The following is a 27,076-nucleotide window of genomic DNA, read 5'->3' on the forward strand; positions in this document are numbered from 1 at the left end:
ACTCTTGTTAAGTCACGGGTGCCCTGGACATACAGGTATACAGACAAAAAGTTCAGCCATGCACGTACATCTAAAGGTAAATCAAAAACTTCTTGAGATAAACACTTCAAACTATCAGAGATAAGATAAACTTTACATAATAATAAACAGAAACTACAAATAATAAACACAAATCAACAAGATAAACACAAATTCGGTATAGATAAATAGAAACTATGAATAATAAATATAGAATAATAAATATAAACTTTATGCAGATAAATAGAAACTATAAATAATAAATACAAACTCAGTACCGATAAACAGAAAATAAACATAAGCTCATGGTTAAAAATTAAATGATCCTAGATCCACTCATGACAAACAACAAGGATAACATTAAGTCCTACAAAAATAAATACAAACCAAGAAGATAAATACAAACTCTAAATAATAAATAGAAATTATGAATAATAAATATAAAATTTGATAAATAAAAAATTATGAATAATAAATATAAATTATAAATAATAAATATAAATTCTATATCGATAAATAAATTTTTTTTTGAGATAACACAAATTCATGGTTCAAAATTGAGTGACACAAACTCACGATTCAAAATTGAGTGATCCTAGGTCCATCTATGATAAATAACAAGAATAAATAATAAGTTCTAAAAAATAAACACAAACTATCGAAAGATAAGTATAAACTTTAAATAATAAATAATAAATATAAAGTTTGAATCAAAAATAAATATAAATCAGAAAGATAAACACAAACTCTGAATAATAAACAGAAACTACGAATAATAAACATAAAATCTCTGTAGATAAACAAAAACTATGAATAATAAATAAAAATTATGAATAATAAATATAAATTCTGTGTTTAAAATTTTTCAAGATAAACAAGAATAAAATAAGTCTTGAAAAAATAAACACAAACTATCGAAGGATAATCATAAATTTTGAATAATAAATAAAAATTATGAATAATAAATAAAAAGTTTATATCGATAATATTCACAAACTCTGTGTCGAAAATAAACACAAACCAAGAGGATGAACATAGAATAATAAATAGAAACTATAAATAATAAATATAAAGTCTATATGGATAAATAAAAATTATGAATAATAAATAAAAATTATGAATAATAAATATATTCTAAGATAAACATAAACTCGCAGTTCTTGTTTATCGGTACAGAGTTTGTATTTATTATTCATAATTTTTATTTATTATTTAGAGTTTATATTTATCCTTGATAATTTGTGTTTATGTCCATAGGACCTAGTGTTTATCCTCTCTTTTATTGTTTATCGTGGGTGGACCTTAAGATCACTTAACTTTTGAACCATAAATTTGTGTTTATCTTAAAAAAATTATTTATTAGCATAAAATTTATGTTTATTATTCATAATTTTTATTTATTATTTGAACTTTATATTTATCATCTGATAGTTTGTATTTATTTCCGTAGGACTTAATATTTATCCTTGTTATTTATCGTAGGTGGATCTAGGATCACTCAATTTTGAACCATGAGTTTGTGTTTATCTTGAAAAATTTTTATTTATCGATATAAAGTTTATGTTTATTATTTATAATTTTTATGTATTTACATAAAATTTATATTTATTATTCATAATTTCTGTTTATTATTTAAAGTTTGTATTTATCATTTATATCCATAGGACTTAGTATTTATTTTCTCTCTTATTGTTTATCGTGGATAGACCTTAGGATCACTTAATTTTTGAATTGTGAGTTTGTATTTATCTTAAAAAATTTTTATTTATCATATTTATTATTCATAGTTTCTATTTCTCGATACAGAGTTTGTGTTTATTATTCATAATTTTTATTTATTATTTCAATTTGTGTTTATCCTCTACTAGCTTGTGTTTATTTTCGCAGGACTTAATGTTTATCCTTGTTTATCATGGATGGACGTATGATCACTCAATTTTGAACCATAAGTTAGTATTTATCTTAAAAAATTTTTGATTCACCTTTAGATGTGCACGCATTTTTTAAGAAATGTCTGCACTTCTGACCCCATGAATTCACTATACGCCTGCATGTCTTCAAAAAGAAAGGCACCTGTGACTTTATAGGAGTGGTTAAAGGACAGCCCGTGACTTAATAGGAGTGGGATGCTACTCTTTTTATACAGGCTCCTTTCCCTCTCTCCATCATGCGATGATGGAGTGGGGCAATATCTTTGCGGGTGGTAGCATGGCAGCGCTCAACTTCTCAGCCGAGGCCGTCGCTCATCATTTGAGGTGGAGCCATCTTGCAAGCTCCGTATTGGTTTGAGAGGTATTGAAAATTATCATTTTTACTTCAAAAGAGCTCATACCGACAGCTTCAAGGGATTTCTTCTGTTTCATGTTTGGAGAGGGCATGGCTTCGATGACGATCTCTTGGATGCTTTTGTAGAGTACTAGCTCATCTAGGATGGTTGGACCGTGCCGTCTCTTAATGATGATACGTTTGCCGCTCTTGGGTTCTCAAAGACCCCCCTAGGTCCGCTTCTTACACCACTCCTGTGCTTGGGATGATGGATAGTCAGTGCGTCGGAAAAGCAAATCTCGTTGAGGCATCGGAGGATAGTCGGTATTTTTTAGGAGTTCTGTAATTGCTTAAAAATTTATAGTTCTCATATTTTCAGAACATGTAGGACTTGACACCAGACATAGACCTTCTGGTAGAACTTTCAGCAAATTTGAAACTGCCCTTGCCGACTTAATCGTGAGCCAATTGTGCTCGAAAATTTTTTGATCGTCAAGTTTCGGAGGCTGAAACTCAGCTACAATATCAACATATCAGCATAGAATATGGCAAAATATTAGAAAAGAACTTTCTGCTGTCATGGTAAAATATTAGAAGGAGCTTTCTACTGTTATTTTGTTTATTGTTTTCCTTCTGTGCAGTGCTTGGTACGCCATCGTTATAATGTTTTATATTTTATAATGGGCTCGAAACTCCAAATTATTTTTCATTTGATGATATATACATTCAATCTATATAAATATTTATATTTTATTTAATTTTTTCATATAGTTTATATTTATTTGGGTAGGATTTAGTTATCATCCTTTTTCGTGTTTTATCCTGGATAGGCTATTAGATCACTCAACTTTTGAACTCCGAATTTGTATTTATCTTAAAAAACTTTTGTTTATCGACAAGAAATTTGCTTTTATTATTTCTAGTTTTGATTTTATGTAAAAGTCTGAATTATGATCTGACTCGAAGAGCCCGCGTTGTGATCCTAATAAATTTTTTTATGAGGTCTGTGGTGTTTATCTTAGAAAGTTTTTGTTTATCGATACTTTATTATACAAACTGCTATCATATATCACCATGATGGATTTCGGACAGCTTTCAAAGTTGTGTATGAGTGCCTTTAGCCTTCATGAATATTTCTTCTAATATCCACGAAATAGAGGATCCGCATCCTCTTCTTCCTCCGTCATTCACGGAACAAGGTTAATAAATCAATAAAATTTAAGTCTAAAATCAGAGAGATTGACAAAAAAAACTATAAAGATTTATGAAGGAAGCTGGAAGAATTCATGAAAGCGCCTTCAGATGCCTCCTCTCTTCATCGCATGGAGGCGCCTACATGTAGAGGAGGCTACCGGCTGGGCGACGGAGGCCATCGATGGTGCAGTCAGACTTGACGGACGTTCGAGCACATCATTTAGAAGCAAGTAGCGTCTATATACAAATTGTAGGCACATGCATGTGAATTGAACATACCTACAATTCACATGTAGGCATCTATATATGGAGGAAGCCATCGATGGAGCAACCAGGCCTGGTGTGTGTGAGACGCTTCACCCAAAAGCCTCGCCTAAAACCATATAGCGCATACATGGGAATCGTAGGTGCCAACATCAACAAACATAGATACATACATACATACATACATACATACGTACATACATATATATATATATACATATATATATATATATATATATATATATATATATATATATATATATATATATATATATATATGTATGTATGTGTATGTACACATACATATATATATATATATATATATATATATATATATATATATATATATGTATGTATGTGTATACACATACATACATACATACATATATATATATATATATATATATATATATATATATATATATATATATGTATGTATGTATGTATGTATGTATGTATGTATCTATATATGTTTGTATGTATCTATATATACGTATGTTTGTATGTATATATGTATGTATGTTTGTATGTATGTATGTATATATATATATGTATGTATGTATGTATGTATATGTATGTTTGTATACAAACATACATACGTACATATATATATACACATATACATACCTACATAGATATATACATACATACATACATACATACATATACATACATACGTACATACATTCATATATATATATATATATATATATATATATATAGCCAAGCGTATCACGCGCTCCCATGACTAAAGGCTATTTCGCGAAAATGATGCCGCCCCCGGCCATGAGTGCTCTTTCGTCCACACGATGTTCACGAATCACACCAGCCAGGCAGGGTCAGCGTGGCAATTAATGCACCGATATCCACTTGCCACTGCCCCGCGCCCCGGGTCGTTTGGCCCACCCAATTTACTCCCCCACGACTACTCTTCCCCTCCAACCTCCCCTGCCCTCAACTACTCCGTACTAATTAATTGCATCGCACCACCATAGGCCATATCAGAGCCCCAGTCCCCCAGGAAAGAAGAAAAAACCCCAATCTGCGCACTCTCATCTCTATTCTTCCCCTTCGCTCATCACCTGCGCCTCCTGGTCCCTTCTCCTCTCTCTCCCTCTCTCGCCCATACCATAAATCGCTTCGCCTATTGCACTAAACTGGAGAGTTGGGAGAGGGGGACCTATGGCGAGAGTCTAACACCCTCCATGCTTCAGGCCCCTCCAAGAAGATCGACAAGGGCGAAGGTGAGCCGGTCTTTCCTTTTTTTTTTCCTCTATTTTTTTGCCTCCTCTTCTCTGTATTGCAAGCTAATCATTTTCTTTCTTTTTCCCTCTTCTCTCTGTATTCCTGCTAGCAGTAGCATCTTGCAGTACGAAGACCTGTGTTGGGAGTTGGGATAGCTGTTCCATCGGATGAATGGCCTCATCGGCCGCATCCTGCTGTACATCTAAAGAATTATAGAAGTATGTGTATAATAGCTTAGAAGATCTTGATTTGGAAAGAAGAAACCCCTTCCAGGCCTGTTGCGGTCACCTGCCTCGGCTTGAGGAGGAGGGGGGGAGCAGGAGTAGGCTCCGTCCGACGACTTACTTTAGATTGTTCCTTCCCTCATTTTCACACGAGGAGGGGGAGCTCTTTTTTCCCCTGCGAAATTACTCGTCTACTTTGCGACGGTGACTGCCCGTTTACCTGTTTCCCTCCGTCATCACTCGAATCAACAGGTCTGGGGATGAGCATGGAGATCCAACTACCACCTGTCCTCTTCCGTTCTATGGTCATCGTCATTTGGTCGGCCATCGCCCTGCTTTTGAAATCTTGCAGCTGCAGCACTCAGAGTCGTCGGATAGCACCCGGATTTGAGGGCTCCGAGATGAATTGGATCGACCACGATGGGCTCTTCTTGCTCTCCAACGGCTCCAATTTCGCATTCGGCTTCACCACTTATAGCTCGCAGGACACCACGTCCTTTCTTCTGGCGGTGATCCACCAGGGCAGCTCCACCATCGTGTGGACTGCCAATCGAGATTCGCCTGTCACCTCCTCCGACAACTTTGTCTTCGATAAAGATGGGAATGCGTATCTCGAATCTGGCGGCACCACCATCTGGTCCACCAACACATCCGGCAAAGGAGCCACCTCCATGCTGCTGCAGGATTCCGGGAACCTGGTGGTGCTCGGCAGCGTTATTTCGGCGCCGCCTTTGTGGCAGAGTTTCAGTCATCCGACGGACACCCTCCTGTCCGGTCAGAGCTTTGCTGACGGCATGACGCTGGTGAGCAAGCCCAACAGCAACAACCTTAGCTATCGTCTCCGTATTTACTCGGGGGACATGATCCTGTATGCAGATTTTCGACCACCGCAGCCATACTGGTCGTTGCGGCAGGAGAACAGGAAAGTCATCAACAAGATAGGCGGTGACATATATTCCGCAACCCTCATTTCGAATTCATGGAATTTCTATGATCGAAAGCGGTCTCTGCTGTGGCAGTTCGTCATTGCTTCGGACAGCGTCAATGCCAACGGCACATGGGCTGCTGTGCTGGGTGAAGATGGATTCATTTCATTCTACAGCCTGGACCATGAAGGATCGGGCACTCCATCGACAAAGATACCCCAACGTTCGTGTGATACACCTGAACCTTGCGGTCCGTATTATATTTGTGATAGTGGCAGCCGGTGCCAGTGCCCTTCCATCCTTAACCCGGCCTCCAACTGCAATCCCGACATCATCTCTCCTTGTAGCTCAGAAACTGCATTCACGCTAGCAAAGCTCGATGATGGGGTTGTGTATTTTGCCACTCGTTTTATCTCACCTAATGCTAGGTCAGATCTGACAGGATGCAAAGATGAATGCATGGGTAACTGCTCGTGCGTCGCGTTGTTCTATGATTCTGGTTCGGGTGACTGCTTTCTGTTTAATCAGATAGGCAGCCTGCGGCAGTCAGTCGGCAACGTGACTGGTTTTGTATCGTTCGTCAAGGTCGCAGGTGATGGAGGTGACAGTCCAAGTCCAGAGCAGGAGGGTGGTGGGAGCAGTGGCAGGAAGCATTCCACAATTGTTGTCATTATCTGTCTTGGGACGGCAGCTGTGATAGCAGTTCTCATTTATTTTGCCATAAGAATTCATCAGAGAAAGAGATTACCTGAACCATCACAAGGTTCCTCAGAGGAAGATAATTTCTTGGAGAGTATAACTGGAATGCCAGTCCGTTTCAGTTACAGAGAGCTTCAAGAAGCTACAGATAATTTCTCTATTAAGCTTGGGCAAGGGGGCTTTGGCTCTGTCTATCAGGGAAAGCTTCCGGATGGTTCTCAAGTCGCGGTGAAGAAATTGGAGGGCATAGGTCAGGGAAGGAAAGAGTTCCGCTCTGAAGTGGCCATAATTGGCAGTATCCACCATTTCCATCTGGTCAGGCTCCGAGGTTTCTGTGCAGAGGGTATGCACCGGCTTCTTGCATATGAATACATGGCGAAAGGGTCACTGGATAGATGGATCTTCCAGAATAATGATGAAGGATGTCAGCTGGACTGGGATAAGAGGTACAATATTGCTTTGGGCACGGCCAAGGGGTTGGCCTACCTCCATGAGGATTGTGATTCAAAGATAATTCATTGTGACATTAAGCCTGAAAATGTGCTTCTCGATGAGAATTATGTTGCCAAGGTATCAGATTTTGGGCTTGCAAAACTTATGACCAGAGAACAGAGCCATGTTTTCACAACGCTTAGAGGCACTAGGGGGTACCTTGCACCAGAATGGATCACAAACTATGCGATATCAGAAAAAAGCGATGTTTATAGCTTTGGAATGGTCTTGCTTGAGATCATTGGTGGGAGAAAGAATTTTGATCCAGGAGAGAGTTCTGAGAAAGCTCATTTTCCTTCATATGCTTTCAAAAAAATGGAGGAGGGCAAGCTGAAGGAAGTTTTTGATGCCAAGCTAAAAGTTAATGACAGGGACCAGAGAGTGGAGACAGCAATTAAGGTTGCTCTATGGTGCATCCAAGAGGACTTGTCTTTGAGACCATCGATGACAAAAGTTGTTCAAATGCTTGAAGGCCTGTTAGATGTCCCTCAACCTCCAATTTCCTCCCAGATGGGCTTTCGGCTTTATGCTAATGTGTTCAAGTCGACAAGTGAAGAAGGCACATCTTCAGGACCATCAGACTGCAACAGTGATGCATTTCTTTCAGCTGTTCGCCTCTCTGGGCCAAGGTAACTAAAGTTTATACCTTGCTGAGGTTCAGTAGACTGGTGCCAGCTTTTTCTAGATTTTTTTTTCTATTTTAAATCATTTGTTCATATGATGTATGTATGTCAAAAGAATAGTGAATCATAGAGTTAATAATTTGAAGTCTTGATTAATGAAAATAGATTTTTATTATGAGGTTCTCACTGTGGTGTGCATATGCATCAATTGCTAGAAGTCATTTTGTTGAGGGACCTAGAGGATTCGTCCTCTTCAACTTTCGTAACTTCTTGCATTCAACAAAGCAATATGACTTTCTTCATGCTTCTCCTTTATAACTTCTTCAACTTCACGCTTCTGGCCTGGCATCCCCATGCAGCAAAATTATGCATATTTATTCAAATTTTCAAGGTAGGCTCTTGAGCAAGATAAGATGCATTTTGTGCAAAAGACCATGGCATCATTCGTCAAGTATGTATTAATGTAAGGTTGCACCTAATTCTTAAGGTAGTGTTTGTAGAGCTCAAGGAAAATGGGAATAAGGAAAACCATGCCATTAGGTTGTCAAAATTTTTGGAATGAGCTAAAATTGAAATAATTTTTCATTTTTTAAGTGACTAAACTACCCTTATTATGTTACAGCGTACTTTATATGATATTATGTTTTATATGATATATATTATATGGGGACATTTTGTATTACAATACTAATAAAGAATAATAATATTATGATGTTATTTTAGAATAATATTTTATAAAATAATATAAATTATGTTATAATATATTATAAAACTTTATGTTATAATGTAAATATCAAGAATCTATAATAATTAATAGAAAATATTAAACATGATATTATTATCATAGAAATATAGTAATTTATACCAATGTTAATATTATTATATCAATGAAATTTATAGTATACCATTATATTATAGTACTGTTAAATTTTTAATAACACATATACCAATATTATAGAAATATTTATTGTTATACTAATATTATTAATACTATGATATATTTAGATATCATATTTTAAATATAGAAATATTATTTTAATATTATAATACTTTATTAGAGAAGAATGAAAATAATAATATGATATGATTGTAATACATTATATAATATATTAATTATCGTATTATTCTGTTCATATGATCTAATAGATAATATAAATTAATATCAGAGGTACAATTCAAAAGAGTGACATGGACATAAAGAATGAGCATAAGCCTGTGTCAAGATTGACAAAGAGTAGTCTGTGCCCAAAAAAGGGCATAAAATGGTTTGACCGAGCATAGCCTATTCAAGTCTATATGTAAATAGCAGTTGGCCTGCATAAGGCCTTATTCAGGTCTTTTACTCCAGCCAAACACCACCTAAATTCATACACATATATAGGAAAAAATTGAGTTGCAGTATTTAAAAATAATGTCCACCATACCATCCCGAACCACTTGTGTACCGACCCACACCACATTGGAGTAACTACAAAAACGCAATTCAGGGTGATGCAGACCCTGAAGTGATCCATACCAACCCAACCTGAGCTGAACTATATTGTATTGCTCAGTGCTGTGCAAAACCGAAGTATGTACCTGTTTTAGATGATATTGTGATGAAAAGAAAAAGGGTTCGGAGCTGTCTCGATATGGGTTGTGTACTATAGTATACCAATTGTATACTAGATGATACCAACCTGGTAATGTACGTACCTATATGGTACCCAACATTTGGATAGGGAACCTTGCTTCAGAGTAAATACAAGCATCAGTAATTTTAAGTTATATATGAGAAATCACACAAGTCAAATCATTAGGAGAGAGTTGGGCCATGAAAATTTAAACATTACAAGATTTAATTGTAAAGTGATTTTGAAGACATGGATTATAATAATCCATCAGCATATGGATTGTATCATGAGAAAAGCATGCTCTGAAATTTCCATATTAACGTGTATCCAGATTTTTTTTAATGTCAGTTTAAAGTCAAAGATTGTTCAAAGTCCAGATAGAAGCAATAAGAGGGTCCTAGGATGTCCATTGTCCTTATTTTAACAAATTGCTAGTTATGAAGTTAAATTAGCAGTTGTCAGCATCAAATCTGATTGGACATATTTCTAGAATTTTATTTCTAGAAATTCATTACAATCATAGCTTGGGAAGTAAGCAAGCTTTCCAACAGTCTTTAACAGTAGTTGGACTGTGTCATGAAGAAGTTATTGATGATGATCTGTAAAAGGACTGAGATAGTTGGACCTGGTTGGTCTTATTGGAACTCCTTATGAAAACTAAGAAAGCTAGCTTGTCATTCGTTCATACTTATTGGAAATAACAGGTTCATATGTAAAGTTTTACTATCGTCTTTAGCATCTTGAGAAATAGATGTTTCCTATTAAAAGGTAGATATGGGCAACGAGCCGGACCGAATCGTGGATGTTTCCTATTAAAAAAGTAGACATGGGCAATGAGCCGGGCCGCCCATTACACGGTTCGGCCTGACATAAAATGGGCCATGCCTATGCATAAAACAGGCCATGTCAGGCATGGCCCCTTAGCTACAGTAACGGGCTGTGTCAGGCACGGCTCATTAGAAGGGATCGGATTGGGCTGGGCTGCGGGTTTGCGGCCCGTGACCTAGATTTGGTACAGCCCATAAGGGCCTGGGCTAGCACAGCTTGCGGGCCAGGCACGGCATGGCCCAGTACGGTCCTGGCCCGATCCAAGCCCGACCTGGCCGAGCTTTTTTTTTGAATTTAAAAAATATAATTTTTTTATAAATTATAAGAGAGTTAAGGAGTAAAATTAAAAATAGATATGTAATTTTTTTTTATAAAAATAAAAAATCATCTTGTAATGGTGGGGGGTTTGGCATGGACCCTTATCGGTTTATTAATAACAATCAAGATGGTACAAGAGAGGGAGGAGGGCTAAACCTGAATACAATGAGGAAGAGAGAAGAAATTGAGGTGACTCACCTCAATAATTAAAAAATAAATCTAAAAAGTTATAAATATAAAAAATTAATAATTAAAAATCTTACTGATCGTCAGTAATGTTTGTATCGTCGTCGTCATCGGATGTTGTATTATGTCTATCTTTATCTTGAAGTCTCGTCTCATCTTTCAATCAATCTTTGAAGTAGAGCAGCATTTTAATTGTTTCGTCGGTCATTCTACTTCTTTTTTCATCTTGAACTCATCGACCTATACTAAAAGTAGATTTTAATGCTACTATGGACATCGACACAGCTAAGATATCATGTATAATGACGGACATTACAGAATATTAATTTTTAATACTTTTTTACCATGCTAACACATCAAGATTTTTAATTTGATTTTCATCATATGTAGATTGAAGATCATTTTGTAAATAAAATTCAAGTTTACTACTTAAAGATGAAGATGAACTTGAAGAAGCATGTGTATGTCTCCTATGTGCAATGAATGAAAAAATCGATGATGAACGAGAAGTACTAGAAGAAGAGACGGAGGTTTGTGAATGAGAAGCACTAGATCACGAATCTTATCATCATATAAAACATAAATATCGTGAAGAAGTTGGTTTACTTCAGTTTTAGGATGTTCAGAATTGTTGGTGCAAAAATCCGCTTACGCCGGAGAAGCTGGAGTTGAGGGAGTTGCGGTCACCGTCGGGACCTGCAAAAGAAGTCTAAACCGGAGGTGGGGTTGCTCCGGCAAGACCCTCCGACGCTCAAGTTAGTTCTCTGCCTCAACAAGAATGGAGTGCTCGAACGAAAATTTTAGCAGAGTTTCTAGGTAAAAATGAGAGCTTATGGAATAACGTATCTGGGGTTTTCTCTTTTATAGGCGGAGGGGGCAACAAACTGATGGTGACGTCTGTAACCGTCTGGTAGTGGGCCGCCCATGGTCAGAAAAAATTTGTTGCGGAGAGTAGTGGGGTGGACCCGTGGCTATTACCAGGGCGTGCCACGTGGAGTCTGCCACGAGAAGCGGAGCGGCGTTCGTTGTCGCGACTTGCCAGAGGATAGAAGAATCACGCGGTATCTGTCACAGGAAGTGGAGCAGGGTCGTGGCCATTATTACGGCCTGCCAGGGAGTGATGGAGCCGCGTGGAATCCGTCGTAGGAGGTGGAGCAGGGTCGTGGGGTGATGGAGCCGCATGGAATCTGCCGCAGGGAATGGAGCAAAATCGCGGCCGTTACTGCAGCGCGCCAGGGGGCGAAGGTCTGCCGGCTGAAGTCCGGCTGGAGTGTCTGGCGGAGAGAGGTAGTTAGCCATCTATCCAAGAGGAGCTCGGAATCCGGCTTTCGCAAGAGTTCGGATGGAGTCTTCCTTCAGTCACAGCCGGGGGTGGAGTCCGACTCCCGTGGGGGTCTGGACGGAGCTCACCGGCAGCTGAAATCGAGGATGAGGCCCGGCTCCCGTAGGAGCCCGGGAGGAGTCTTCCTGCAATTAAAGTCAGGTGCGAAGTCCGGCTCCCGTAGGAGTCCGGACGGAGCTTACCAGCAGTTGAAGTCGGTGACGGAGCCCGGCTCTCGTAGGAGTCCGGGCGGAGTCTCCCTGCAGTCGGAGTCGGGGACGGAGCCCGGCTCCCGTAGGAGCCCGAGCGGGGTCTTCCTGCAGCCGGAGTCAGGTGTGAAGTCCGGCTCCCGTAGGAGTCCGGACGGAGCTTACCAGCAGTTGAAGTCAGTGACGGAGCCCGGCTCCCGTAGGAGTCCGAAAGAAGTCTTCCTGCAATTAAAGTCAGGTGTGAAGTCCGGCTCCCGTAGGAGTCCGGACGGAGCTTACCAGCGGATGAAGTTGGTGACGGAGCCTGGCTCCCGTAGGAGTTCGGGCAGAGTCTTCCTGCAGTCGGAGTCAGGGACGGAGCCCGGGCGGGGTCTTCCTGCAGCTGGAGTCAGGTTTGAAGTCCGGCTCCCGTAGGAGTCCGGACGGAGCTTACCAGCAGTTGAAGTCGGTGACGGAGCCCGGCTCCCGTAGGAGTCCGGGAGAAGTCTTCCTGCAATTGAAGTCAGGGGCGAAGTCCGGCTCCCGTAGGAGTCCGGACGGAGCTTAGCAGCAGTTGAAGTTGGTGACGGAGCCTGGCTCCCGTAGGAGTCCGGACGGAGTCTTCTTGCAGTTGGAGTCAGGGACGGAGCCCGGCTCCCGTAGGAGCCCGGGCGGGGTCTTCCTGCAGCTGGAGTCAGGTGCGAAGTCCGGCTCCCGTAGAAGTCCGAACGGAGCTTACCAGCAGTTGAAGTCGGTGATGGAGCCCGACTCCCGTAGGAGTCCGGGAGGAGTCTTCCTGCAGTTGAAGTCGGGTGCGAAGTCCGGCTCCCGTAGGAGTCCGGATGGAGCTTACCAGCGGTTAAAGTTGGTGACGGAGCCCGGCTCCCGTAGGAGTCTGGGCGGAGTCTTCCTGCAGTTGGAGTCGGGGATGGAGCCCAGCTCCTGTAGGAGCCCGGGCGGGGTCTTCCTGCAGCTGGAGTCAGGTGCGAAGTCCGGCTCCCGTAGGAGTCCGGACGGAGCTTACCAGCAGTTGAAGTCGGTGACGGAGCCCGACTCCCGTAGGAGTCTGGGAGGAGTCTTCCTGTAGTAGAAGTCGGGTGCGAAGTCCGGCTCCCGTAGGAGTCCGGACGGAGCTTACCTGCGGTTGAAGTTGGTGACGGAGCCCGGCTCCCGTAGGAGTCTGGGCGGAGTCTTCCTGCAGTCGGAGTCGGGGACGGAGCCCGGCTCCCGTAGGAGCCCGGGCGGGGTCTTCCTGCAGCTGGAGTCAGGTGCGAAGTCCGGCTCCCGTAGGAGTCCGGACGGAGCTTACCAGCAGTTGAAGTCGGTGACGGAGCCCGGCTCCCGTAGGAGTCCGGGAGGAGTCTTCCTGCAGTTGATGTCGGGTGCGAAGTCCGGCTCCCGTAGGAGTCCGGACGGAGCTTACCAGCGGTTGAAGTTGGTGACGGAGCCCGGCTCCCATAGGAGTCCGGGCGGAGTCTTCCTGCAGTCGGAGTCGGGGATGGAGCCCGGCTTTAGTAGGAGCCCGGGCGGGGTCTTCCTACAGCTGGAGTCAGGTGCGATGTCTGGCTCCCGTAGGAGTCCGGACGGAGCTTACCAGCAGTTGAAGTCGGTGATGGAGCCCGGCTCCCGTAGGAGTCCGGGAGGAGTCTTCCTGCAGTTGAAGTCGGGTGCGAAGTCCGGCTCTCGTAGGAGTCCGGACGGAGCTTACCAGCGGTTGAAGTTGGTGACGGAGCCCGGCTCCCGTAGGAGTCCGGGCGTAGTCTTCCTGCAGTTGGAGTCGGGGATGGAGCCCGGCTCCCGTAGGAGCCCGGGCGGGGTCTTCCTGCAGCTGGAGTCAGGTGCGAAGTCCGGCTCCCGTAGGAGTCCGGATGGAGCTTACCAGCAGTTGAAGTCGGTGACGGAGCCTGGCTCCCGTAGGGGTCCAGGAGGAGTCTTCCTGCAGTTGAAGTCGGGTGCGAAGTCCGGCTCCCGTAGGAGTCCGGACGGAGCTTACCAGCGGTTGAAGTTGGTGACGGAGCCCGGCTCCCGTAGGAGTCCGTGCGGAGTCTTCCTGCAGTCGGAGTCAGGGACGGAGCCCGGCTCCCGTAGGAGACCGGGCGGGGTCTTCCTGCAGCTGGAGTCAGGTGCGAAGTCCGACTCCCGTAGGAGTCCGGACGGAGCTTACCAGCAGTTGAAGTCGGTGACGGAGCCCGGCTCTCGTAGGAGTCTGGGAGGAGTCTTCCTGCAGTTGAAGTCGGGTGCGAAGTCCGATTTTCGTAGGAGTCCGGACGGAGCTTACCAGCGGTTGAAGTTGGTGACGGAGCCCGGCTCCCGTAGGAGTCCGGGTGGAGTCTTCCTGCAGTTGGAGTCGGGGACGGAGCCCGGCTCCCGTAGGAGCCCGGGCGGGGTCTTCCTGCAGCTGGAGTCAGGTGCGAAGTCCGGCTCCCGTAGGAGTCCGAACGGAGCTTACCAGCAGTTGAAGTCGGTGACGGAGCCCGGCTCCCGTAGGGGTCCGGGAGGAGTCTTCCTACAGTTGAAGTCGGGTGCGAAGTCTAGCTCCCGTAGGAGTCTGGACGGATCTTACAAGCGGTTGAAGTTGGTGACGGAGCCCGGCTCCCGTAGCAGTCCGGGCGGAGTTTTCCTGCAGTCGGAGTCAGGGACGGAGCCCGGCTCCCGTAGGAGCCCGGGCGGGATCTTCCTGCAGCTGGAGTCAGGTGCGAAGTCCGGCTCCCGTAGGAGTCCGGACGGAGCTTACCAGCAGTTGAAGTCGGGTGCGAAGTCCGGCTCCCGTAGGAGTCCGGACGGAGCTTACCAGCGGTTGAAATTGGTGACGGAGCCCGGCTCCCGTAGGAGTCCGGGCAGAGTCTTCCTGCAGTCGGAGTCGGGGACGGAGCCCGGCTCCCGTAGGAGCCCGGGCGGGGTCTTCCTGCAGCTGGAGTCAGGTGCGAAGTCCGGCTCCCGTAGGAGTCCGGACGGAGCTTACCAGCAGTTGAAGTCGGTGACGGAGCCCGGCTCCCCTAGGAGTCCGGGAGGAGTCTTCCTGCAGTTGAAGTCGGGTGCGAAGTCCGACTCCCGTAGGAGTCCGGACGGAGCTTACCAGCGGTTGAAGTTGGTGACGGAGCCCGGCTCCCGTAGGAGTCCGGGCGAAGTCTTCCTGCAGTCGGAGTCGGGGACGGAGCCCGGCTCCCGTCGGAGCCCGGGCGGGGTCTTCCTGCAGCTGGAGTCAGGTGGGAAGTCCGGCTCCCGTAGGAGTCCGGACGGAGCTTACCAGCAGTTGAAGTCGGTGACGGAGCCCGGCTCCCGTAGGAGTTCGGGAGGAGTCTTCCTGCAGTTGAAGTCGGGTGCGAAGTCCGGCTCCCGTTGGAGTCCGGACGGAGCTTACCAGCGGTTGAAGTTGGTGATGGAGCCCGGCTCCCGTAGGAGTCCGGGCGGTGTCTTCCTGCAGTTGGAGTCGGGGACGGAGCCCGGCTCCGGTATGAGCCCGAGCGGGGTCTTCCTGCAGTTGGAGTCAGGTGCGAAGTCTGGCTCCCGTAGGAGTCCGGATGGAGCTTACCAGCAGTTGAAGTCGGTGACGGAGCCCGGCTCCCGTAGGGGTCCGGGAGGAGTCTTCCTACAGTTGAAGTCGGGTGCGAAGTCCGGCTCCCGTAGGAGTCCGGACGGAGCTTACCAGCGGTTGAAGTTGGTGACGGAGCCCGGCTCCCGTAGTAGTTCGGGCGGAGTCTTCCTGCAGTCGGAGTCGGAGATGGAGCCCGGCTCCCGTAGGAGCCCGGGCGGGGTCTTCCTGCAGCTGGAGTCAGGTGCGAAGTCTGGCTCCCGTAGGAGTCCGGACGGAGCTTACCAGCAGTTGAAGTCGGGTGCGAAGTCCGGCTCCCGTAGGAGTCCGGACGGAGCTTACCAGCGGTTGAAGTTGGTGACGGAGCCCGGCTCCCGTAGGAGTCCGGGCGGAGTCTTCCTGCAGTCGGAGTCGGGGAAGGAGCCCGGCTCCCGTAGGAGCCCGGGCGGGGTCTTCCTGCAGCTGGAGTCAGTTACGAAGTCTGGCTCCCGTAGGAGTCCGGACGGAGCTTACCAGCAGTTGAAGTTGGTGACGGAGCCCGGCTCCCGTAGGAGTCCGGGAGGAGTCTTCCTGCAGTTGAAGTCGGGTGTGAAGTCCGGCTCCCGTAGGAGTCCGGATGGAGCTTACCAGCGGTTGAAGTTGGTGACGGAGCCCGGCTCCCGTAGGAGTCCGGGCGGAGTCTTCCTGCAGTCGGAGTCGGGGATGGAGCCCGGCTCCCATAGGAGCCCGGGCGGAGTCTTCCTGCAGCTGGAGTCAGGTGCGAAGTCCGCAAGGGTCAATCCCGCTGAGAACTTCGGCTGAGGGTATTTTATACCCAATACCAGTCCTCCTACTTTCGAGTTTGAATTTCGAATGAAGAAAGTTCAGAGAGATTGGCATAGCCGAAGTTGTCCCCTCGAATCCTGAGCACGACCGCCCCCAGATATTTTGGCATTAAATATGCGCGTGCTGGAGTCTTTTCGAATCGAGGCGATACGAAGGGACCCTTCGAAATTTTTGCTGGTACACTGGCCCAGGTACGGCGCAATAATGGCCCTGTCAATCGTCAGTCGCTTTTAGTCGCCTGCCGTGGCGAGTGGGACACGTGTCGAGCGCTGGCCAGCCTGGGGGGATTCGCGATCATTATGGCGTCGGATCCCAGGGTCTATTTAAACCCGTCCTTCTACCTTTAGGAGCTCCATTCCGCTCCAGAGTTCTATCAGTATCTGCCCTTTCTTCGAGAGCTCTGTTTCTCTTGGCATCTTCTCGGGCCACAGGCGCCCTTCGAGTCGTCCCTGTCCTCGCCCTTCTGCATCCCTCAGAGCGATCTACGTTAGTCCCAGAACCTTCGTCTTTCTTCCCGCCACTTAGGGGCCTTTTCTTTGCCATTTTTTTTCTGTTGTATTCCTCTGAGTTAGTCTCCTGTGACCTCTCGTATTTTGTCCTTCCCATCTTCTTCGGGATCTTTAGAGTCTTCATTCGAAGTTATTCGAAATGTCTTCCGGCTCTTCCGCTCCCAGCGGTTCCGGGAGTTCTTCCGCCTCGACCCCCCAGGTCCTTCGTTCTGTAGGCGAACCCGCATCTGAGGCTGGGCTTCACCCGATTTTTACGTCGGGCTCCATTTCATGCTCCCTGACTCCGGATGAACTCCTTCTGATAAGGGTTCAGTATGGAGTTCCTCCGGAGTACGATCTGGAGCTGCCTGGCCCCTCCGACCGGGCTAGCACTCCTCCACCCGGTCGTTTTTGTCTGTACCAGGAGGCGTTCCGTGTCGGACTCCGGCTTTCGCTTCCGTCCTTTATTGTTGCCCTCTTCCGCTTCTTAGACATCTCTTTATCTTCTGTTGCTCCGAATTCTTTTAGGTTTTTGATAGGGTTTCTCTCCCTTTGCCACGTAGTCGAGGTCCAACCGTCCCTCTCTCTGTTTAGGCACTTCTATACCTTCAAGCGTCATCCTTCGGCGAAGGACTGGTGGTATTTCTCTCCTCAGTTCGGCAAGAAGGGGTTGCTGAAAGGTTCCCCCTCTTCAATCCACAACTGGAAGGGGAAATACCTCTTTGTCCACTGCTCGACCCTGAGGCTGGGCCTGCCCCCTTGGGGCTCTCTAAGGGATTATGTCCGTCGGGCCCCCAGCCTGGGGGAGGATGACCTCCAAGCTGCCCGAAAGCTTCTCGCCTATTCCGTTCCTTCCCTTCCCAACCTTCTGAGGGAGCAATTTTTGTTCAACATCGGCCTAAGCCCCCAAGATCCTGCGAGTATTTCATCTTTTCCTTTCTCTTCTTTTCTTCTGTCCTTCTTCTTTCTTCTCTTTTTTTTTTGTGCCACTCCTTTTTTATTCGATTATTGATTTCTGATCTCTCCCCCCTCTCTCTCTCTCTTCTTTTTTTTTTTTAAGGAATGGACGCCGAAGTAGCACGGATGCTTGCTAGGGGCCTCAAGGCCCACAAAAGAAAGGGTGTCGCGGCCTCCGGATTGACAAAGAGGGCCAGGGCGAAGGAGTCGAGCTTGGCCGCGCCCGTCCAGACGGCTCCAACGATCGACGTTCCCTCGGATGCCGAACTTACGGCCTCCCGGGCTTCTTCGAGGAGTCCACCGACTGGGGCTCCCATTTCAGGAGTCCGTCCCATGGAGGCGCCCATAGTCGAGAGGGAGAAGAGAAGGAAGTCGGTGGCCCGCAGGGTGAGTAGCCGCCGAGCCACCGCTGACGAGTCCCTCGGATCCGAAGAGGAGCCGGAGAATCTCTTCAATGACAGGGACCTGATCAGGCGGTTGATCGACGGCTGCATCCTGTCCAAAGTCGTCGAGAGGATCGACCGCGCCGATCCTGAGCAGCGGATTTGAGACTCCCTAGGGTCTTTTTCGAGGTAAACAAATCTTCATTTAACCGGCTATTCGACTCTTGTTCTGATCCCCTTGTCGTCCTTGCAGATTGGGCACCAGCTCCTTGCCAATATCGAGGCAACGAATCGGGCGAGGAGGGATGCCGTCCAGGTGGAGGAGCGTTGTCGGACCGAGGTCGCTCGCCTCAAAGAGAAAGCAGCCAAAGTAGTCGCCCTCCAAGAGGCCCTGGAAAGAGAGAAACAAGCCTGGGAGGAGGAGAAGCGGACCTTGGAGGAGATGGTGAGAAAGGCGGAGGCCGAGGTCGCCAACTTGGCTGAGCAGATTCCAGTCCTGGTCTCAGAGGCCAGGGTTCTCGCGATAGAGGAATTCAAGACCTCCACGGAGATGAGGGACTTAAATGTCCAATTCGGCCAGGAGGTGTTCATCAAGGGGTTCGAGCTCTGCCAGGAGAAGGTGGCCAGAAAATTTTTGGAGCTCGACCTCAGCTTCCTGGGTGAGGAGTCTGAAGACGAGGCTGGTCCCTCTCCTGCTACCACCGCTGCCGCAGCTCCCTTCCAAGAACGTCGAGCTCTCCAACTCCTGCCCCTGAGGTCTGAGACCTCCGACCTTGTATTTTTATTTTACCGCAATTTTTCTTTTCCTTTTTGTCTTCAAGAATCATCCAATCAATAAAGTTGAATTTCTTCTCGTGGGTGGCTTCTCCCTCCTTCCTTTCTTCTCTCTGCTTTTCTTTCTGTGATGAGGCGCGTCCTGACGCTTTTGCCTTCCGATGGCAGTGCCCTGCTGAAGCACTTCCCCTGCCCCTGGGGATTCCGTTGAAGTCGACGATCCAGCGGCTAAAGAAGGAAGTCCTTCACTTGACAAAAAATTCAAAGAAGATGGAAGGCGAGCTTCGCAGATTGAGAGAGGGTCATTCTGAGGCCACCATGGAGGCCACTCACCTTCGGAATCTCCACGTGAAGGGGATCATGGAGTATAGCCGGAGGAAGGCGGACTTCGCGAAGGAGCTTGAGGAATGCAAGAAGAGCGCTAGTAGCCGAATTTGGGCTCAAGCTGCCAAGATTGGCGCTCTTAGGGTGGAACTGTCGGCTGCGATGGAGAAGATCGGCCAGCTGGGAAGAAGTTCGTCCCGGCTCTTGGTTCGGGCCGACGGCGATCGGGAGTGGTCGAAGAAAGTTTCCGACCTTCAGCAGCAGCTTCAGGACGTCGAGGTGAGCCACGATGTGGATCGGGCCGGTTGGCGCAGGCAGGCTGAGGAATATAAAGGGAGACTCAGGATGGCGATCGACGAGGTTGCCCGTCCTCAGAGGCAGCTGGCTGACAGGGCTCAGCTGACTTCTGCCCGAGATTCTAATGAACTCCAGTCCCTGAGAGGAACCGTCGAAGGGCTTTCTGTCGCCCTTGGAGAAAGGACGGCTGAGCTGCAACAATTGAAGATCCAGCTGGCATATGGGTAGCAGGCCGTCACGGACACGGAGGCGGAATCTGAGGTCCTGAGAAAGAGGCATCGAGAGGCGGAGACCGAGAGCCAGCGACTTCGTCGGGCGCTCCAGGACGCGCTGCTGAAAAGGAGAGAGCTAGAAGAAGAAATTGAGAATCTAAGGCAGTCCTGGATGAGGGGTGGAGCAGATAATTCTAAGTCGGAAGGAGCAGAGCTTTCCTAGGGCTCTTTTTTGGCCTTCTGTCTTTTCATGTATACACTTTCCCTTTTGTTGTTTTGTCCCGCTTTTATCGTTTTGCTTTTCTTCCTTTGGCCTTCTGGGCTTTGTGGTGTATATTTCACAAATAGAATGAAAAGGAGATTTTGTGTTACCTCGTTCGCATATTGTATTAAATTATTGTCCGCCGAACTTCTCTGGTCGTTCGACTTGTCCGACGTTGACGTCATTGGAGGGTGCCCAGTCGTCGATGCGCTGGTTTGCTTTCCTCGTCGTTCATGGCCGCAGGCTCGAGTTTGGTGGTCCGAACTCCGCATTACTTCGGAGATGTCGCTGTCTTCTTGACCTGTGTCGAGAGCCTTCTTAGAGGCCGGGGGTGTTTGGTAGAAACTTTCCGTCTTTGTTGAGATGAGGTTCCTTAGGTCTTTGGTGTGGTTTGTCCTTCATCTGTTTCTGACGTAGCTCGTCGCTTTTTCTCTTTAATTTCTCTCCCCTTTTTAGAGTGAGGACCCTCCCCTCGCTTTTTGCAGGGTTGCGTAGGAGTGTGAAGGTGTTGCTGGGGGGCTTTTCCCCTTCATCCGATCTTGTCGGGTGGTCGGGTTTCATCACCGTCAGGATGAGGTTCTCCTCCAGTTCCCAACGGGGCCACGGGGGCACATAAGGGCCATTACAAGGGTCTCTCCCCCCATCCGGTCTAAAAGAATCGGGCCTTCGACTTTGCTCACGTCAGGACGAGGTTCTCCTCCTGTTCCTGACATGGCTGTGGGGGCACATTAGGGCGTTGTAAGGCCTCTCCCCCCATCCGATCTAAAAGAATCAGGTCTTCGACTTTGCTCATGTCAGGACGAGGTTCTCTTCCTGTTCCTGACATGGCTGTGGGGGCACGTTAGGACGTTGTAAGGCCTCTCCCCCCATCCGATCTAAAAGAATCGGGCCTTTGACTTTGCTCATGTCAGGACGAGGTTCTCCTCCTGTTCCTGACATGGCTGTGGGGGCACGTTAGGGCATTGTAAGGCCCTCCCCCCATCTGGTCTAAAAGAATCGGGCCTTTGACTTTGCTCATGTCAGGACGAGGTTCTTCTCCTGTTCCTGACATGGCTGTGGGGGCACATTAGGGCGTTGTAAGGTCTCTCCCCCCATCCGGTCTAAAAGAATCGGCCTTCATTTTAGTTATGTTGGGATGAGGTTCTCCTCCCGTCCCTAACATAACTTTGTTTTAATTGTTTGAAGGGGTTATACCCAGTCGTGACAAATCCATGCCAAATGGGAGGAGCATGCCAAGTCGAAAGAAATTTAGATTCAAGGCGAAATCGTAAGCGATACATTTACAGGTTTTTCGAGTTTCATGGTTGTCGAAGGTCTGCTCCTCCTTGAGGCCCTCCGACGATGGAGTCGATGGTCCCGATTGGAAGCCGATCTTCGAGCTGCTCCTCCCTCCTTGGCGGTTCAGGTTGCGGTAGGGCCCTTGGCCGATCTTCTCTACCCTCAGGCCGGCGTCGGATGAACCTATCGAGTCGACCTCGCCAGATGAGCTCCTCGATCTCGTCTCGGAGCTGGATGCATTCCTCCGTGTCATGGCCGTGGTCGCGGTGGTAGAGACAGAACTTGTTGGGGTTGCGCTTCCCGGGATGTGTGCGCATCCTCTCTGGCATATGGAGCTGCTCCCTGACCTCCATCAGTACCTGGGTCTTCGAGGCATTGAGGGGGGCGTAGTTGCGGAACCTTCCCGGTGGAGAACCCCGCCGAACCCCGCGATCCGGACTCCTCTGTCTGCATACTCGGGGTGGAGTATGGGCGCGCTTGTGCCCAGGAGGGGATCGAGAACGCGGTCGAGCTTCTCTCGACCTTTTTTCGACTGCGGGCTTACTCGAGTCTCCCGTCTACCGCTCTCTCACGGTCTCCTCATCCTTCATCTTGAAGGCTTCTTCCGCTCGGGTGTACCCTTCAGCCCGAGCCAACAAATCAGCAAAATTCCTGGGGTACTTCTTCTCCAGGGAGAACAAAAGGTCATTCTTCTGAAGGCCGCCCTTCAGAGCGGCCATTGCGACTGACTGGTCCAAGTTCCGGACCTCCAGCGCCGCGACGTTGAAATGGTTGATGTAGGTCCGAATGGACTTCCCTTCCCTCTGTTTGATATTGATGAGGGACTCCGAACCCTTCCGGAGGCGTCGGCTGCTGACAAAATGGGGCACGAATTGGTGGCTCATCTGATCGAAGGAAAAGATGGTACCCGACTTCAGAGCAGAGTACCAGTTTCTCGCCGCTCCCTTCAAGGTGGATGGGAAGGCTCGGCATAGAATGACGTCGGGAGCGCCATGCAGCAGCATCATCGTCCGTAAGGCTTCCAGATGATCAACCGGGTCCGAAGTCCCGTCGTAGCTTTCGAACTGGGGGAGCTTGAAGTTTGGCGGGATCGGTTCTTGCATGATCATTTGAGAAAAGGGAGGGTCAGTGCAAATATCCTCACCATAAGCGGGGGGGGGGGGGCATGGCGGAGTTCTTCAATCCGTCGGTTCATCTCTTGGAGTCTCCGGTCTAAGAAATCCTCTCGACTTCGAGTCTCGAGGGTCCTCTGGCAGAATGGGGGCAGGGATCTTCCAGGGGTGGAGTCGTGATCCGATTGAGGGCTTTCCACCCTCGGATTCATTTTCCCAGGAAAGACAGGACGGCTGGCCCAAGTGGCCCGCCCCGCCGTCGGATTCTGGTGTTCCGGCGACACCCCTTCCAGGCGCACTGATGCCTGCGGCTGCTGCTGCTGCTGCATAGCCTGCACAGCTTCAGTGAGGCCTCTGACCTGCTGCGCTAGCAGATCAAACTGCTCCGCGCCGACCGCCGTCGCCGGAGGAGGAGGAGGAGGTTGGAAAACAGGAGGTGACGTCGGAGCTTGAGATCTGGCCGCGGAGGTCGTGGATCGTTGGGCGGACGCCTTGCGGGGAGGCATCGAGCAAGGACCGAGTGGAGAAAGGAGGAGGGGACGTCGGAAGAAATGTCCGGGGGCGGTCCCGTTGAGCGCTCCTTTAAGAACAAGGATATTGTGAAGACACAATGCCCTTCCTCTAGCATCAATACTGTTGGTGCAAAAATCCGCTTGTGCCAGAGAAGCTGGAGTCGAGGGAGTCGCGGTCGCCGCCGGGATCTGCAAAAGAAGTCTAAACCAGAGGTGGGGTTGCTCCGGCAAAATCCTCCGACGCTCAAGTCAGTTTTCTGCCTCAACAAGAATGGAGTGCTCGAACGAAAATTTTAGCAGAGTTTCTAGGTAAAAATGAGAGCTTATGGAATAACGTATCTGGGGTTCTCCCTTTTATAGGCGGAGGGGGCAACAAACTGATGGTGACGCCTGTAACCGTCTGGTAGTGGGCTGCCCATGGTCAGGAAAAGTTTGTTGCGGAGAGTAGTGAGGTGGACCCATGGCTATTACCAGGGCATGCCACGTAGAGTCTGCCACGAGAAGCGGAGCGGCGTCCGTTGTCGCGACTTGCCAGAGGATAGAAGAATCACGCGGTATCCGTCACAGGAAGTGGAGCAGGGCCGTGGCCATTATTACGGCCTGCCAGGGAGTGATGGAGCCGCGTGGAATCCGTCGCAGGAGGTGGAGCAGGGTCGTGGGGTGATAGAGCCGCGTGGAATCTGCCGCAAGGAATGGAGCAGAATCGCGGCCGTTACTGCAGCGCGCCAGGGGGCGAAGGTCTGCCGGCTGGAGTGTCTGACGGAGAGAGGTAGTTAGCCATCTGTCCAAGAGGAGCTCGGAATCCGGCTTTCGCAAGAGTTCGGATGGAGTCTTCCTTCAGTCACAGCCGGGGGTGGAGTCCGGCTCCCGTGGGGGTCTGGGCGGAGCTCACCGGCAGCTGAAATCGAGGACGAGGCCCGGCTCCCGTAGGAGCCCGGGTGGAGTCTTCCTACAATTAAAGTCAGGTGCGAAGTCCGGCTCCCGTAGGAGTCCGGACGGAGCTTACCAGCAGTTGAAGTCGGTGATGGAGTCCGGCTCCCGCAGGAGTCCGGGCGGAGTCTCCCTGCAGTCAGAGTCGGGGATAGAGCCCAGCTCCCGTAGGAGCCCGGGCGGGGTCTTCCTGCAGCCGGAGTCAGGTGCGAAGTCCGGATCCCGTAGGAGTCCGGACGGAGCTTACCAGCAGTTGAAGTCGATGACGGAGCCCGGCTCCCGTAGTTGTCCGGACGGATTCTTCCTGCAATTAAAGTCAGGTGCGAAGTCCGGCTCCCGTAGGAGTCCGGACGGAGCTTACCAGCGGTTGAAGTTGGTGACGGAGCTCGACTCCCGTAGGAGTCCGGACGGAGTCTTCCTGCAGTCGGAGTCGGGGACGGAGCCCGGCTCCCGTAGGAGCCCGGGTGGGGTCTTCCTGCAGCTGGAGTCAGGTGCGAAGTCCGGCTCCCGTAGGAGTCCGGACGGAGCTTACCAGTAGTTGAAGTCGGTGACGGAGCCCGGCTCCCGTAGGAGTTCGGGAGGAGTCTTCCTGCAGTTGAAGTCGGGTGCGAAGTCCGGCTCCCGTAGGAGTCCGGACGGAGCTTACCAGCGGTTGAAGTTGGTGACGGAGCCCGGCTCCAGTAGGAGTCCGGGCGGAGTCTTCCTGCAGTTGGAGTCGGGGACGGAGCCCGGCTCCCGTAGGAGCCCGGGCGGGGTCTTCCTGCAGCTGGAGTCAGGTGCGAAGTCCGGCTCCCGTAGGAGTCCGGACGGAGCTTACCAGCAGTTGAAGTCGGTGACGGAGCCTGGCTCCCGTAGGAGTCCGGGAGGAGTCTTCCTGCAGTTGAAGTCGGGTGCGAAGTCTGGCTCCCGTAGGAGTCCGGACGGAGCTTACCAGCAGTTGAAGTTGGTGACGGAGCCCGGCTCCCGTAGGTGTCCGGGCGGAGTCTTCCTGCCGTTGGAGTCGGGGACGGAGCCCAGCTCCCGTAGGAGCCCGGGCGGGGTCTTCCTGCAGCTGGAGTCAGGTGCGAAGTCTGGCTCCCGTAGGAGTCCGGACGGAGCTTACCAGCAGTTGAAGTTGGTGACGGAGCCCGGCTCCCGTAGGAGTCCGGGAGGAGTCTTTCTGCAGTTGAAGTCGGGTGCGAAGTCCGGCTCCCGTAGGAGTCCGGACGGAGCTTACCAGTAGTTGAAGTTGGTGACGGAGCCCGGCTCCCGTAGGAGTCCGGGCGGAGTCTTCCTGCAGTCGGAGTCGGGGACGGAGTTCGGCTCCCGTCGGAGCCCGAGCGGGGTCTTCCTGCAGCTGGAGTCAGGTGCGAGGTCCGGCTCCCGTAGGAGTCCGGACGGAGCTTACCAGCAGTTGAAGTCGGTGACGGAGCCCGGCTCCCGTAGGAGTCCGGGAGGAGTCTTCCTGCAGTTGAAGTCGGGTGCGAAGTCCGGCTCCCGTAGGAGTCCGGACGGAGCTTACCAACGGTTGAAGTTGGTGACGGAGCCCGGCTCCTGTAGGAGTCCGGGCGGATTCTTCCCGCAGTCGGAGTCGGGGACGGAGCCCGGCTCTCGTAGGAGCCCGGGCAGGGTCTTCCTGCAGCTGGAGTCAGGTGCGATGTCCGGCTCCCGTAGGAGTCCGGACGGAGCTTACCAGCAGTTGAAGTCGGTGACGGAGCCCAGCTCCTGTAGGAGTCCGGGAGGAGTCTTCTTGCAGTTGAAGTCGGGTGCGAAGTCCGGCTTTCGTAGGAGTCCGGACGGAGCTTACCAGCGGTTGAAGTTGGTGACGGAGCCCGGCTCCCATAGGAGTCCGGGCGGAGTCTTCTTGCAGTTGGAGTCGGGGACGGAGCCCGGCTCCCGTAGGAGCCCGGGCGGGGTCTTCCTGCAGCTGGAGTCAGGTGCGAAGTCCGGCTCCCGTAGGAGTCCGGACGGAGCTTACCAGCAGTTGAAGTCGGTGACGGAGCCCGGCTCCCGTAGGGGTCCGGGAGGAGTCTTCCTGCAGTTGAAGTCGGGTGCGAAGTCCGGCTCCCGTAGGAGTCCGGACGGAGCTTACCAGCGGTTGAAGTTGGTGACGGAGCCCGGCTCCCGTAGGAGTCCGGGCGGAGTCTTCCTGCAGTCGGAGTCGGGGACGGAGCCCGGCTCCCGTAGGAGCCCGAGCGGGGTCTTCCTGTAGCTGGAGTTAGATGCGAAGTCCGACTCCCGTAGGAGTCTGGACGGAGCTTACCAGCGGTTGAAGTTGGTGATGGAGCCCGGCTCCCGTAGGAGTCCAGGCGGAGTCTTCCTGCAGTCGGAGTCGGGGATGGAGCCCGGCTCCTGTAGGAGTCCGGGCGGGATCTTCCTGCAGCTGGAGTCAGGTGCGAAGTCCGACTCCCGTAGGAGTCCGGACGGAGCTTACCAGCAGTTGAAGTCAGTGACGGAGCCCGGCTCCCGTAGGAGTCCGGGAGGAGTCTTCCTGCAGTTGAAGTCGGGTGCGAAGTCCGGCTCCCGTAGGAGTCCGGACGGAGCTTACCAGCGGTTGAAGTTGGTGACGGAGCTCGGCTCCCGTAGGAGTCCGGGCGGAGTCTTCCTGCAGTCGGAGTCGGGGACGGAGCCCGGCTCCCGTAGGAGCCCGGGCGGGGACTTCCTGCAGCTGGAGTCAGGTGCGAAGTCCGCAAGGGTTAATCCCGCTGAGAACTTCGGCTGAGGGTATTTTATACCCAACAAGAATCTTGATTCATATTTTCATAATATACATCAGGTAAAATCAATATATCACTTAATTTAATACG

The 27,076-nt window shown here is 49.5% G+C and overlaps 1 protein-coding gene across 1 annotated transcript; it reads left to right on the top strand.

Annotated features, from left to right (window-relative positions):
* Window positions 1–4,693: 4,693 nt before the first annotated feature.
* LOC105047815 (G-type lectin S-receptor-like serine/threonine-protein kinase SD2-5) lies at window positions 4,694–8,125 on the top strand. Its single transcript, XM_010926894.4, has 2 exons — window positions 4,694–4,985; window positions 5,099–8,125. Exon 2 carries the CDS (start codon window positions 5,471–5,473, stop codon window positions 7,958–7,960), a length of 2,490 nt encoding a protein of 829 aa, XP_010925196.1. The 5' UTR covers window positions 4,694–4,985; window positions 5,099–5,470; the 3' UTR covers window positions 7,961–8,125.
* The last annotated feature ends 18,951 nt before the right edge of the window (window positions 8,126–27,076 follow it).

Source organism: Elaeis guineensis, chromosome 7, assembly GCF_000442705.2.
Source record: "Elaeis guineensis isolate ETL-2024a chromosome 7, EG11, whole genome shotgun sequence".
In the NCBI taxonomy this organism is placed as follows: domain Eukaryota; kingdom Viridiplantae; phylum Streptophyta; class Magnoliopsida; order Arecales; family Arecaceae; genus Elaeis; species Elaeis guineensis.